The sequence below is a fragment of the Euleptes europaea genome, chromosome 4 (genome assembly GCF_029931775.1).
Source record: "Euleptes europaea isolate rEulEur1 chromosome 4, rEulEur1.hap1, whole genome shotgun sequence".
In the NCBI taxonomy this organism is placed as follows: Eukaryota; Metazoa; Chordata; class Lepidosauria; order Squamata; family Sphaerodactylidae; genus Euleptes; species Euleptes europaea.
Genome location: NC_079315.1, coordinates 27,177,810 through 27,193,055, shown reverse-complemented (window position 1 = coordinate 27,193,055; position 15,246 = coordinate 27,177,810). Strand labels below are relative to the sequence as shown.

The 15,246-nt window shown below is 45.0% G+C and overlaps 1 protein-coding gene across 1 annotated transcript; it reads right to left on the bottom strand.

The window, feature by feature from the left end:
• Positions 1 to 10,175: 10,175 nt before the first annotated feature.
• On the bottom strand, positions 10,176 to 12,801 carry MRPL50 (mitochondrial ribosomal protein L50). The gene is made up of 2 exons (XM_056848753.1): positions 12,713 to 12,801; positions 10,176 to 10,595 (listed from the first exon to the last, which is right to left on the bottom strand). Exons 1-2 carry the CDS (start codon positions 12,799 to 12,801, stop codon positions 10,208 to 10,210), a joined length of 477 nt encoding a protein of 158 aa, XP_056704731.1. The 3' UTR covers positions 10,176 to 10,207.
• Positions 12,802 to 15,246: the final 2,445 nt, after the last annotated feature.

Genomic DNA, 15,246 nt, shown 5'->3' with positions numbered 1-15,246 from the left:
AGCGGATGACTGCCCGGCCTAATGGTTACAGGCTCCCCCCTTCCTTGGTCCCTTTTGCTGGGCTTGCGGCAGAGGCTCAAAGTCCATTGCTGTCGCGCCAACACGAGCCCCGCGGTTAATGCCGTGCTTCTAAAACACTTGGGCCGTTGATGCCTGGGAGGTTTGGCCTTGGATTTGCCTCTCTTTCGATGCACATTTTCCCCGTCCACAGTCTCAAAACCCAACAATGAGCCCCCATGCAGAGTTTTGAGAATTCAGATGGGGGAAATGTGCATCTACAGAGCGGCCATTTATTCAATGCACGGGAGGTTTCGCCTTGGATCGGCCGCTCTGTAGATGCACGTTTCCCCCATCTGAATTCTCAAAACTCTGCACGGGGGCTCATTGTTGAGTTTTGAGACTGGCTATTTATTCATGGAAGGTTTTGTCTGGAGTTGCCACTCTTTAGATGCACTTTCCCCCCATTCATATTCTCAAAACTCAACAATAAGCCCCCATGCAGAGTTTTGAGAATTCAGATGGGGGAAATGTGCCTCTATAGAGTGGCAAATCCAAGGCAAATCCTTCCATGAATAAAGGCCCACTGTGGATGGGCAAAATGTGCATCTAAAGAGAGGCAAATTGTGTCTAGATCACGAAAAGCCAAGGGTCTGCACACTGGAGACCGTGTGTCTGATGGCACTGCAGATCGTGCACGTGTGTATTCTCTAAGCGTGCACACCAGGGACTCCCCGTGGCTGCCCACTACTGAGTGCCAGCAAGCATTTAGCTTCTTGCTTTTGCAGTCGGTGAAGTAGCCCCCTTCCCCTCCAAGAATCCAACACCTGTTGTAATCTGTAAATTACAGATCAGAAACGTTGGCTGTGAATTTGTAACACGATGGAATGGAAAATTCTAGCCAGCGTCTAGTACTTGAATGCATCTATTTTCAGAAATCCAGAGACTCCAGTTCCATTTTGATTCATGTTCCTTCTCCGCTTGAAAAAGCTGATTTTAAAACAACAAACAAATTCAATGGAAAACAGAATGCAGATCCAGAATTATGTTATGTGATTGAATCCGTCCTGTCTTTAGCAGATAAGTATATCCAATTCCTCCCATGAGAGACAAGGAATTGTCTTAGTTGTGCACCCTGTAGCCATGGGGACCAGCACATGCACTGCTCAGTCTTAAACCCCAGATCCTAGCACATCATCAGAGTGCCACTGCAGGGCCAGAATGACTAGCTGGTGTCCTGTGCTCTCAGTAGAGAAAAGAAATGCCAGAAAACTCCAAGGAGCTGTGAGCACAGCAAATGCACTGGAGTCCGTAACACCACTGGCCACATCTGCAATTGGCCATATAGGGAAGCAGCCAACCCAGGCACGTGGAAAACGGCAGTCCTCTCTGATGTCAGCCTGCCCCCATTCACCCACAGAGCAGATAGGGACAAAGGCAACCCAGCATCCTCTGCTATAGGGAGAGGCATGGCAGGCCCAGTAGAACTCCTTTTCTGCATTGTGCCTACTTACCTGTGCGGGAGACACAGTTAGCCGTTGTTGAGGAAGGAAGGGTCGCAGAGCCAACAACAGTCGGAACATGTTGCAGGCAAAGGAGGACTTTGGTATCAGTTCATGTATGAAGCAGGGAATCCTTACACTTGCTTAAGGGATGGAACACATTGTTCTTGCATTCCTGGTGGGAGGGGTGGAGGATCCAGGTTGAAGTTTGTATCTTCAAAAAGAATATATATATATATATATATATATATATTACTATATGTTCTTGTAATAGAAGATTATCATTATCATTCAATCTCCATCTTCCCCTTCTGCCTCTGTTTTGTTGCCAAGTTACTGTTAACCAATTGTGATCTACAAAGGTCTTTGGAAGTGTCTTGGCAATCTCTAGATTAATGACTAAGGTTTTTGATATCCAACACATATAAATCCTTGAATATGTTTGATGTCTGTAAGAAAAGTAGTATAGTGTCTCATATTTGGACTTCCAATTGTAACATTTCCATGTAATTAAACAACATTTTTGGGAAGCTTGCCTCCTTTGGGTTTTTTTAACCTGTCTTTCTTTTTGGATCCATTACTCCATTCATGTCCTCGAAGATCATTATCTCTCCTTCTTGAAAAACTAATATGGATTGTGGTGGGGGGGAATTCATAAAAAAAAATTCTCTTGCATTGTTTGGTGCATATAATTTGCTAGTGTAGCCACCTGACAGCTATGTTGATTCTGTGAGCAGGATTCTCATGTGCAGGAGACATTAGTCAGTGCATGGCTCTCGTGGCCCTTTCTGACATGCCCAGAGAAACGGTGTTCATCATTTTAGGGGTCAGAAAGCAATTTTCCTCCTGGCCAGATTGGCTGGAGATCCTGAAGGTTTTTTTTATTATTTTTTTTGCCATCTTAGGGGCATAGAGTAGGAATGTGGGGCAGTACCAGAAATGTGGGGCAGTACCAGGAATGTGGGGTAGTAGTTGTGAATTTCCTGCATTGTGAAGGGGGGCTGGACTAGATACACCCCGAGGTTCCCTCCAGCTCTATGTTTCTATGATTCTGAGTATGGAGTGCATATCATTAGTCCATTTCTGAACACTTGTTTGACCTCCATTCAGCTTAGACTGATCAATGTTAAAATTCTTTTCCTCTTTCCCCTGTGTTTCAGCTATTGATTAAACATGTCTTTTTAAAAAATTGTCTGAACTTCAAAAGTGTGGCTCAATTAGGGTTGCCAACCTTCAGGTACTAGCTGGAGTACCCCGCCCTCCTCAGGCTCCTCCCCAAAAATCTCCAGGTATTTCCCAACACAACAGAACAATATTGGAAAGAAATACATGCTGAAATCCAGAAATTTCTAAAAATTAAATTTACTATGGAAGCTATCAGCCCAATCCTGAAGGGGGAGGGTGAATTGGCTGAGGAGTCTTGCATGACCCCTGTGCCAGCGTATATGCCACTAACACCATTTAAAGTGGCACCTACACTGGCACAGGGCAAGTTACGACTGCACCTCACTTGGGTGCCACTACAGCCACTGCAGAAGCACAGCTCTGGTACAGGGGCTCACACCAACACCAAAGGGATTGTTCTCTAAGCCCATTCACCCCAAGAATGCCCCTTTTTGCAGGTACCAACTTGTGACTGCAAAAATGATGGCACAGCCCCATGAAACCCTATGGAGCAGTTTCACAGAGTTTTTTTTTTTTTTAATAGCATTCATCAGCTTGCTGCACCTGGCAGCAAGCCGCTCAGGAGGCGGCACAGCGGTGCCATTCCTGAGTCTGCCCCAACTACCCTCTCCACTCAGGAGAGCACTGAAAGAGCATGTTATTAGGCGTTTTGCCAAAAAGAAATTCCAAAATATGATAACAGCGGCCAGAGTTCCATTTGCAGCAAAATGGAAAACAGAAGAATGTCCATGCCGAGAGGCCTGGGAAAATAAACTAGCTGAATATGATGTAATGGCAAAACTAACGAACTATCTGAATAAAAGACCAATTAAAGAAATTCAAGATAAATGGAATATAGACTACTTCAATCAATCAATCAATCAATCAATCAATTGACCTTTATTGGCATATTCTCAGAAATATAGCATAGCCATAGACACAAGAATCCTCAATCCATACATTTCCCATATAAATATAATTTAAACTTTGGTCCTAGTCTTGACTATATTACTCTTAAAAATGAGAGCAGAGAATGAGGTTGTTGAAATGATATTTATATGAATTATTAATATTTTTTGATACACTGTAATAAAAATATGCCAAGGGGGGACATTTACAGCTCATTCCTGAGCTCCAAGGGGGAAAGTCCACAGGAGGCACCCAAGGGCCTGCATGCGCGTCTGGGCTGCTTGCACTGCCAAGAGTGGCACAGACACCAGCATTGTGGCGCTCACACCAGCCTTCCTGCACTGCCGTAGCCTTCCAGGCTGGGAACGCCCCAGTCTGCCTCAGTGGTGCTGCACCAGGTTTTTGCTGGTGCAGCATCGCTTTAGTCTATGGGGCTTTCCTCGCCCCCCCCCCAATTTTTATTTTTGTGGGTAAAAGGGCCCTTTTCCCAGCTCGTGGCAGCCTCCAAACCTCTTTGGAGGTGCTGCGGCAGTGCCCCAGCCACGCCGTCCCTGGGCACTGCTGGGCTCAGAAATTGGCTGTTAAATATGTCAGGGACATGGCAATAATAGGTGAACTTAATTTTTAATATCTGGGAAGTTGTCAGGCCTCGGCCCCGGCGGCGGTGCCAGGTGGTGCTTCAAGGTCGAACTGTTGTTCAGCTCTGGTTTTATTTTGTCTTGCTTTTCCCTAGTACTGGTGGGTTGCCGTAGCAACCAGTAGTCGTCCAGAAAGTTCACTTTCACCTTTATATCTTCTGTACCCTTAATCTTTCCCCCATTAGTATCCTTGCCAATTTCCAAGTCGGTTTCTGTAACTCACTGGATATTTTCCAATAAATCACCTTTCTATGGAAGGCCTGCCTAGAAGTCGGTTTGTGGGATTTATCTGGTGAGCCCAGAGCTGACATTAGGATACTAATCCTTTCACCTATCTTTACACCGTTCCTCCGTGGTCACTGCGAACGCCCGTGTCCTGGCGGGGGGCATGGAAGAGGACCTTCGGCGATCGCTCCTGGAGGAAGCGCGCCACGCTCATCAGGAGTCCCATTGGCTGGCGGGGTTGGTTGCCTCGCAGTGGGTCCGCCTTGAGAGAGCAGCGCCCGTGGAGTCACGGGAGGACACGCACCGGGCCCGGGAGGAAACCAGTTGGCTTGCCGGTCTACTCGAGGAAGCACGCCTATCCCAGCAGGACTCTACTCTGCTTACCCGACTGGTTGCCAGACACTGCGTGTTGGGCGGGAGCGAGAACCTACTGAAGGGGACTGTTCTGCTTGTTCAGGATCCCATACCTCTCACTCCCATGGTGGAGACATTGGAGGAGCCATCTCCTGATCGACCCCGTTTTCACCGAGAGGCAGAGAATGCCGCCGCCAAAGCGGTTTTGTAGCTGCTCAACATACCGGTGGATTCGGCCACCGAAGACATGGTTCTGCAAGTTCTGGAGCCCTGTTTTGGTTGCCCTGTACCTGCGGAGCTCGCACAACAGGTGTTGCCTTTGCTCACTAACCACAGGGAACTGTTGCTCTTGCTACAATTGGAGGCTGAAAAACTTTTGGCTGCAGTGGCCGATGCTCGGGCTGCCGAGTTGGCAGCGGCGGAGGCGCTTGTGGCCGCGTGGACGGCAGCCCCCTCTGGAGCACGACCCAAAGGTCCTATAATTCCAGACATGGGGGGAGAAGACTGGACATTACCCTCATTCTCCCCCGACCCCCTGTTGTACTAACTCCCGAGGAGAGCCACAGCTCGCCTACAGAGACTGGCTGGAGTCAACCGCCACAGCAGTTTTTCAGAAGACGTTGGGAGGGAGTTTCCAGATGAAGACAGCTACAATCAGGTGCTCAGGTACTTCTTTTCTACATATATCGAGGGTGCAGCAGGTAGAGATCCTCAGTTTCCTATAAGAATATGGAATCATCATGATGCAGCCCTTGAACGGTCACCAAAAACGGTCACAATGCTCTTAATTCCCTGTTCCACTGCAGTCATCCCAGCGTGTGGTTTCTGTTTGATGGACTGCAGAGGGACCTGGCTTGCCACAAATTAACATTGGCTAATGCACAAGCAGGTCGCCCAGAGATGAAAAAGAGAAGATACGAGGCACTATATGACATGGTTGCCACTTCTGTGCAGGAGTATGAACAGGTGGAAGATAAACTTACTCACTTAAGGAGATTGGCTAATTTGCAGTAAAGATTTATATCTGAATTATTATTTACTCGATTTATTATTGAATGTTGGTCCCTCATTTAATCCAGGGGGTCCCCATTCATTCCGGGTTTGTTTTCAACAGCTGGCAGAGATATAAAAACAGTGAAATAGCTTCATTTTCATGTCAAATGAAAGAACTGGCAGGGGTATTAAAACAGTGAAATGGCTTTAATTTCATGTCAAATAATCACTGTAAAGGAATAAAGTATATAGTTAAACAACAAATAAGAGACTTTTACAGAAGTGTGAATAAAATTAATGTGAAATGTAAGAATAAAAAATGAATAATTATCAGGTATTATCATACCAGTACAAATAGTGGTTTTCATGATTTGGAAATAATAAAATACAGTTCTTTCTGATCTAGTTATTTTTTATTAAGTAATTGTTAATGTTAATAGTTGTGAAATTTATGTTATAGGTTGTAAAAATTATGTTATGGCTGTAATTTTTAAAAAACAAAACAAATAAATAATATTAAGTATTCAAACGTGAGCATTTTTCTGTGTGGGCTTTTCCCCATGTGGGCTTTTCCCCATGTGGGCTTTTTTCTTGTGTGCATTTATGACCGTGGGGTTTTTTCTGTGGGCAATTTTCTTGTGGGCTTTTTTCATAGAACCCTTTTTGAGCACCCACAAAGGGTGATAAAATGGTATGCGTGCAGGCCAGTCGTGCCAATGTTAGATTCCCAACATGCACAATGTTATTAAAATATTTTATAAAATTGCCTTCAGGGTATGTGGATAAGGTATACATAAAATATAAATGAATTTCGTGTTTAGACTTGGGTCCCATCCCTGAAATTCCCTGAAATATCTCTTTATACACACACACACACACACACACACACACACACACAAATATTCCAAAATCTGAAAAAATTTAAACCACTTTAGGGACTTCAATGCCACAGAGTCCAATTGCCAAAGCAGCCATTTTCTCCAGGTGAACTGATCTCTATCGGCTGGAGATTAGTTGTAATACCAGGAATCTCCAGCTAGTACCTGGAGGTTGGCAACCTTATGAATAAATAAAATTTATGAAAATTGGCCACTATTATCCTACCTACTTAGAATTCTAATATGTACCAGAGGACAAATACTTCCTACCTCCCCTGATTATTTAACAAATTGTATTCACATTGAGTTGGGTCCTTCCACCTAAGTGAAGAGCCTTGTGCAGCTAGAGGAAGGAACTTTGCTCAGGAAAAAAAAAGGGGGGGGGGCAGCGATACATTCCAAAACACCAAGTGACACCAAATGTTGACAAAAGGACTTTCACCCCAAACTGCTTGATACGGAGAGGTTGAAACAATCATGCATGCTTCCCGCCTCTCCCTTTCAAATCTGAAAAGGATTCAACTTGTGAGAAAGAGCAGGATTCAGCACTTGGCAGATTTAACACACATCATAGGGTTTTGAGCAAAGTAAGTGTCACCGTGACCCTGCTTTCTCTCAAATGACTGGATTTTACAAGTGCAAGAGTCCTCTTTAGATAGTTCAGGCGCAACACAACGGGATAAAGGCAGAAAACAAACAAGCCCAAAGGTCACTCATTGGCTTGCATTTCATTTCAATGGGCACCATTTCCCTTCAACAGTGACCGCTCAGAAACTACCATCACAGGCCACACAGTGTCACTGTAGAACATTTTTTGTGTGATATCTGGGTTGTTCCTAATAATGTGGCCTTTGTTTGTGGGGTCTTTTATGTTTAGCTGTTTCCCTCGTGGTCACCCCTCTGATGACTTCGGGTCTTTGTTTTGATTATGTGGGCCGTTTCTGTCAGAGTTTGCCTTGCTCTCCCCGTGTTTCCCTGTGTTTTGCCCTCGTTTTCATATTCAAAATAAAACAGGTCTCTGAAAACATTGGCGAAAGACAGGGAAATGCAGGGGGAGAGGGAGGCGACCTCTGATGGTTGGAAACGGCATGCATAATCAAAACAAAGGCCCAAAGTCGTCGGACGGGTGACAGCGAAGGAAAAAGCCAAGAATAAAAGGTCTGGATCTTTCCTTGGATCACTGTAGCTATCTGCAGCCTCTGTCTAGTTAAAAGTAGCATTAAACAGTGCTCTAGAAAGCTGGAAAATATAATCCCAGACTGCCCATGCTGAAGGTAAGACTCCACAGTGATGTTTTCCCAGAAGGCATTCCTGTAAACTACTGGTTTAGCATTGCCAATAGATGATGCTCCCAGTTCAGGCTTTTCCTAGTTAGCAACTGGTTCTATCTGCTTTCAGACTAGATGGAACTTTAGTCTGCTTTGATAGACAGAATCTGGAACTTTGGTCTGTCTCAATAGATCCGTTCTCAGATGGTTTTGGCTCTTTGTTGACAGGGCACAGCTGTAGAGCAGTACTTGGAATATCATACTAAGATCTAAGAGTTTCAGGCAAAACACATGCAAATCTATCTGTTTAAAGCAACAAGATAATCATCTTTATGTCATGTCCATAGGGTGTGAAGGTGCCAGTCCCCACCTACAGGTAGGCCGTCACCCCTTCTAGGGAAATGAATTCCTGTCATCCACTTACTGATGATGGTTGACAGTTTCCTCCTCACTGGGACATTCAGTGTAACATATATATTGGTAATACCTTGATTCATTTCGTCAGAACAGACAGAAGTTCATTCAGTTTACTGGGTTGCGCTTTACTGTGGAGAAATTTTTGCATCTCTCTCCAAGAATGGGCCTGCTCTGCAACATGGTCTTGGGCCTCCCCTCCCAAAAAGAGAAGCCAGGAGGAAATGGGTGACCAGGACTGGCGACAGAACGGTGAGCCTGGAGGTTCTATCAGGTGCCCAGCACCTGGATAGCAGAGAAGGGTACAGTGGTTCTTCTCCCCATGCTTCCTCATCCTCTCCATAGCTTCCAAGGCATAAGCCTTGCTGTTGTAGTTCGTCGTTTTCTCCTACAAGAGGATCTTTCCTCGGGCCATTCCACAAGCAAAATGCTCCCCTGATGGTTCTAGGCTTGAGTGTCCCCCAAGATGATGTAGATGTCAAGCAGACCTTCATCTGTAAGCCGTGGTGTAGAATTACCTAGTTTGGGGGATACTTAGTGATAGTCAGCAATACAGTAGTATAAGCCACAGTGCCTATCCCTTTACCAATTTCTGACCATTTCAATACAATACAGTTCTAGTTAACCTGGGCAAAAAGCCCTCTTATGCATAGTTTGCAGATAGCCAGGAAAGTGGACATCTTCCTAACCTCGCCAGGGAGGCCATTCCATAAGGTTGGGGCCACAATGGAGAATGAACAAGTACAGGTAGTTATCGATTTTGCCCATTTGCACGATAATACCTGCTTTGCCGGGATAAGCGAAGCTGTTGTGGCAGAGTATTAGGGAAAGAGGCTGCCCTGAAGTATGAGGGACCAAGGCCATGAAGGGCTTTCTGTGTAATAGTCAATACCTTGAATCGAGCCTGGTAATTGATGGGCAACCAATGGAGTGACTGCAGAATGGGAGTGATATGCAACTACTGACCTTCATCCAGAGAAGCATCAAAGAAAGCCCAAGGTTCCAATGAAGATACAGTCTTCAACGGTCAATACAAATAAAACTGTAGAATGACTTTTACAATCATGCAGATTTCCCATAAGAAATGGAAACAAACCAGGACTGGGCTGTATGACCTCGAGAAAATTAACTCCTGAACACACAAACAGTTACAGATGGTCTCCCAAAGCCATATAGAAACAATTTATGTTGAACAGTATCTTTTTCTGGCCCCCAATAACTATACTTACACAACACGATTGCTACGATTTTGCTGTATATTATTTTAATGTATATTATTAACAAGCACCAGAAAAGTACTTCTTGTCTCGTCTGATTAAATATCAAACAACTTATAGTGAAGATACAGCAAAATGTAAGCAGTAGGCCTTTGCACAGATAATTGCTTGAAACTGAGGTGCTGGAAAAATAATGTACACTTTTCCCCTCCCCCTTTCTGAACTACAGAGTTTGCTGCATTCAGCATATTTAATGTGCACTATGTGATTTTGACTGTTACCATAAACATTTTTTGGTATGGTTCTTGCAATTGTATACTAGACTCCTTCAGATATACAAGCATATCAGTGAACAAAAAAAGGAAAACAAACAAACAAAAACAAACTCAAGGCTCATTTATTGCCCAGCTTTTCATTTCAGTCGTCACCATTTCCATTCAACAATGACCAGCCTGTAAGCAGAAATGTACTCAAAATTATTCCTCTCACCAACCACAATGTATTTCTGCTGCAGAACAAAGCCCACTGCCAGTAGCAGTGCTCCTGCAATATCATCAACACAAGGAGTTTTTACAAAGATTAGAGTTCTCAATGGAACTTTCAGGGGTTCCCCTAGAAGGCACCCTCCTTTCCCTCCAAAACGGCTCACTATTGCCAGTGGATTCTCAGGTTTGGGGGAAGCTCCTGCGTGCTCAGTTCATCAAACTTTGAGATGTCTTTCATAGGCGTGCTGTAAAAAGCCAGAACATCGCTAGCGCTCTTCATCTGATGGAGATGGGAATTTGGGACAATGTGGCCCAGATCCTCAGCCAACTGCGCCAACAAATGATACTTTAGCCTGCTCTCTTCCAGTGACACCTGTTGCCAGTCCTTGCAAATGGAGGATCCAAATATTTCTCTGACACGAGCCTCCAAGCGACTCTGGAGATCCTCAGGGGGAAGATATTTTCTGCTTCGGGGTGGTGGGCAAACTAGAACTGGTTGCTTTTCCACTGAAGCAGCTGGTTCTACAGCCTCCAGCTCTTCCTGCTTCTTCCTGTTAAAGATCAATCAAATAAATCTGTGTAAATTGTCTTTATATCCTGCCCTGTATCAACAAGAGACTTACAATGAAATCCTTATCTCTATTTGATCCTCACATCAGCCATGACATGGATTTTGAGCAAGTTTATTTTCTCAGCCAGTATATCAGTTGGCAGGGCAGAAATCTGAACCATTCTCCCACATCTAAGTACACTATTTGAGGTCACTACATTACACTAATGAATACCACCATTTAAGCAATACTTACTGTGGGAATGGCATGTTCCCACTGTCAAAACTCCAAACTATATGATCACAAACCAAACTGTACCCTACTTTAGTGCTCTTTTTGAGACAGTCCCAATATTTTAGTATGTATGCACATCAGTGATCACATTTTACCCCTTCCCCCATGATTCATTAGGTCTAGGACAATAGGCCTCACTACATGTTTCATGGGGAATATGTGTTTCATATGTGATTGTATGTAACAACTTTTTTTGTTTTGTTTCTCCAGTGGCAAAGGAAATTGCCCATGAACAGAGCAATAGTGCTGGGGAGGGAGGTGTTAGGGAACTGATGTAGGGAAAAAGAACTATCATCCCCACCAAAGAGGCTGCTGGCTTGCAGGGAGGAAGGAGATGCCGTATCTCAATCTCCTGGGCTTCTAGCAGCAATTGTATGTGTGCATGTGTACGTTTTTACATACGCCTGAGGTTGATTATGGAAATGGCATGGGAAAAAGATAAAACACCTACCCAGCACCAAGACTCTAAACCATTTTGGACCCCCCCCCACAGCTGTATACGACAAAACGACCAGGTGATCTAACAAAAAACCATGTAGTGACCCTACGAACATAACTACTTCCATCTGGAAGTGTTTCACCTAGGGATAAAGAAGTTTCCTTGCTTTGTGCTTGCCATACTGAGGGTCTCACAATTTGTGAGGGACTCCTAGACAATTAAAAGCAGTATTTGACAGCCCCATTAGCCCACTATTAGAGAAGAAGTGTCCTGATTTCATAAGCAGTTGCCAGCGTAACAGTGGCTGTGTCACAGACCGACGCTTCAAAAAACACAATAAAAAGAAACAGACTAACCACTCCGTTCCTAACTATTACAAAGATAATACCAAAATTAACCCTTCCCTGAAAATGGAAAAGCAGCCCTGGAGACTCAAGTTAAAATCCCCAAGAGCCATAAAACTTTATGGGTGACCTTGGACCAATAATTATTTTCCCCTTAGCCTAACCTCTCCTTCAGTGGTGCTGCCAGGATAAAATAGAGGAGGGGAGATGTACCAACGCTGCCCCAGGCCCCTTCAAGGATGTGGGTGTGTGAAGTGCCGTCAAGTCGCAGCCAACTTATGGCGACCCCTTTTGGGGGTTTTCATGGCAAGAGACTAACAGAGGTGGTTTGCCAGGGCCTTCCTCTGCACAGCAACCCTGGACTTCCTTGGTGGTCTCCCATCCAAATACTAACCAGGGCCGACCCTGCTTAGCTTCTGAGATCTGACGAGATCAGGCTAGCCTGGGCCATCAAGGATGGGTGGGATAAAAATGCACTAGAACAAATAAATAATGGTGCAATGGTTAGAACCCTTTACTCAAAACAGGGAAACCGAAGCTTACAGAAGGGCCTTGGACTACCCACTAACCGTCAGCCTAACTTACTCTACAAGGCTCTTGTAATATATCTTGCATGTAAGGTTGCCAACCTCCAGGTACTAGCTGGACATCTGCTGTTACAACGGATCTCCAGCCGATAAAGATCAGTTCCCCTGGAGAAAATGGCCGCTTTGGCCATTGGACTCTATGGCATTGAAGTCCCCTCCCCCAAACCCCTCCCTCCTTAGGGTCCGCCCCCCAAATCTCCCGCCAGTGGCGAAGAGGGGCCTGGCAACCCTACTTGCATGGAAGAACAGAACAACTGATATAACAGACGCGCAACTGAGAGGAAAAAAGAAACGCAGCCTGCACTTCCCCAGGGAGTTTCTCTTCCCCACACCTCATTGCGTCTCCCTCCGTTAAAATTAATATATATATATATATATATATATATATATATATATATATATATATATATATATATATATATATATATATATTTCTTTTAGTGCGAATATTACCTCTGGCTGCCCCACAAGGCCCTGCGCGCAGGAACCCCCAAATTCATCCTCTGCCTCCAGACCCTGAGCAAGCCCGTCGCAGCCGCCATCTTGGAAGACGCTCCGCCCCTCCCTACGCTATGAGACCACGCCCACAGGGAAGCGACGACCCAACCGTTTTCTAGGGCTTCCGTATCATGGCGGAGGCGGAGGCCACGGACTGCCAAAACCGCTGAGGCTTGTGGGAATTGTAGTTTCCGGGGGAAAGGCGGCATGAGAAGCTCGGGGCGAGGCAGGATTGCTCGGCTGTCTTTCGTCGCCTTGACAACGGCCTCGCAGTCGTCGTGTTGGTCTGCAGTAGAACAGGTAGAGTTGAGCCCAGTAGCACCTTAGAGACCCTGAAACTCTTGTTGAACGCATAGTCAGACCCTTGGTCCATCAATAGGGTTGCCAACGACCAGGTACTAGCTGGAGATCTGCTTTTACAACTGATCTCCAGCTGATAGAGATCGGTTCCCCTGGAGAAAATGGTTGCTTTGGCCGTTGGACTCCATGGCATTAAGAACATAAGAAAGGCCGTGCTGGATCAGGCCATTGTCTGACCATTGTCCTGCCTGTGTTCCACAGCACCTAATATAATTATATATAATTATGATAAGAACATAAGAAAGGCCCTGCTGGATCAGGCCATTGTCTGACCATTGTCCTACAGCACCTAATATAATTATATATAATTATGATAAGAACATAAGAAAGACCATGCTGGATCAGACCAAGGCCCATCAAGTCCAGCAGTCTGTTTACCCAGTGGCCAACCAGGGGCCTCTAGGAAGCCCACGAACAAGACAACTGCAGCAGCACCATCCTGCCTGTATTCCACCGCACCCAAAATAATAGGCATGCTCCTCTGATACTAGAGAGAATAGGTATGCAGCATGACTAGAATCCATTCTAACTAATAGCCACGAATACCCCTCTCCTCCATGAATATGTCCACTCCCCTCTTAAAGCCCTCCAAGCTGGCAGCCATCACCACATCCTGGGGCAGGGAGTTCCACAATTTAACTATGCGTTGTGTGAAAAAATACTTCCTTTTATCTGTTTTGAATCTCTCACCCTCCAGCTTTAGCAGATGACCCCGTGTTCTAGTATTATGGGAGAGGGAGAAAAACTTCTGCCTGTCCACTGTCTCCAAACCATGCATAATTTTATAGACCTCTATCATATCTCCCCTTAGCCGCCTTCTTTCCAAGCGAAACAGCCCTGAGCGTCCTAACCGCTCCCCATAGGACAGTTGCTCTAGTCCCCTAATCATCTTGGTTGCTCTTTTCTGCACCTTCTCAAGCTCTGCAATATCCTTTTTTAGGTGTGGTGACCAGAACTGTACACAGTATTCCAAGTGTGGTCTCACCATAGATTTGTACAGGGGCAGTATGATATCAGCAGTTTTATTCTCTATTCCTCGTCTAATTATGGTCAGCATGGAATTTGCCTTTTTTACAGCAGCCGCACACTGGGTTGACATCATTGAGCTATCCCCTACCACTCCAAGATCCCTTTCTTGGTCTGTCGCTGCCAGCACAGATCCCATCAGTGTATATGTGAAGTTGGGATCAGTGTATATGTGAAGTTGGGATCACTTTACACTTGCTCACATTGAATCTCATTTGCCATTTTAATGCCCATTCTTCCAGTACGCAGAGATCCTTCTGGAGCTCTTCACAGTCCGATTTTGTTTTAACCACCCTAAATAATTTGGTGTCATCTGCCAGCTTGGCTACTTCACTGTTTAACCCCAACTCCAGGTCATTGATGTACAGGTTGAAAAGCACTGGTCCCAACACAGATCCCTGAGGCCCCCACTGCTCACATCCCACCACTGGGAGAACTGACCATTGATTCCTACTCTCTGCTTCCTATTTTTCAGCCAGCTCTCAATCCATAAGAGGACTTGTCCTCTTATCCCATGATTATGAAGTTTGCTTTGCAGTCTTTGGTGGGGGACTTTGTCAAAAGCTTTTTGGAAATCCAAATACACAATATCCACAGGCTCATTCCTGTCCACATGCTTATTGACGCTATCAAAAAACTCTAATAGGTTAGTGAGACAGGACCTACACTTACAGAAGCCATGTTGGGTTTTGCCCAGTAGACCTTGCCCTTCTATATGCTTGACAATTCTATCTTTAATAATGCTTTCCACTAATTTTCCCGGAACAGACGTTAAGCTAAATAGCCTGTAATTTCCTGGGTCCCCCTTTTTTTATAAATGGGTGCTACATTGGCCATTCTCCAGTCCTCTGGTACAGAGACTGATCGAAGGGACATATTACATATATTTGTTAGAAGTTCAGCAATTTCCCATCTGAGTTCTTGAACTCTAGGATGAATACCCTGGTCCCTGTGACTTGTTAGTTTGCAGTTTGTCTAGATGTTCTAGGACTTCCTGCCTTGTTACCATTACTTGCCTCAGTAATCTCTGTTCAGGAGAAGGAATCTGCCCTGTATCTTCAACAGTGAAGACAGATGAGAAGAATTCATTTAGTTTTTCAGCA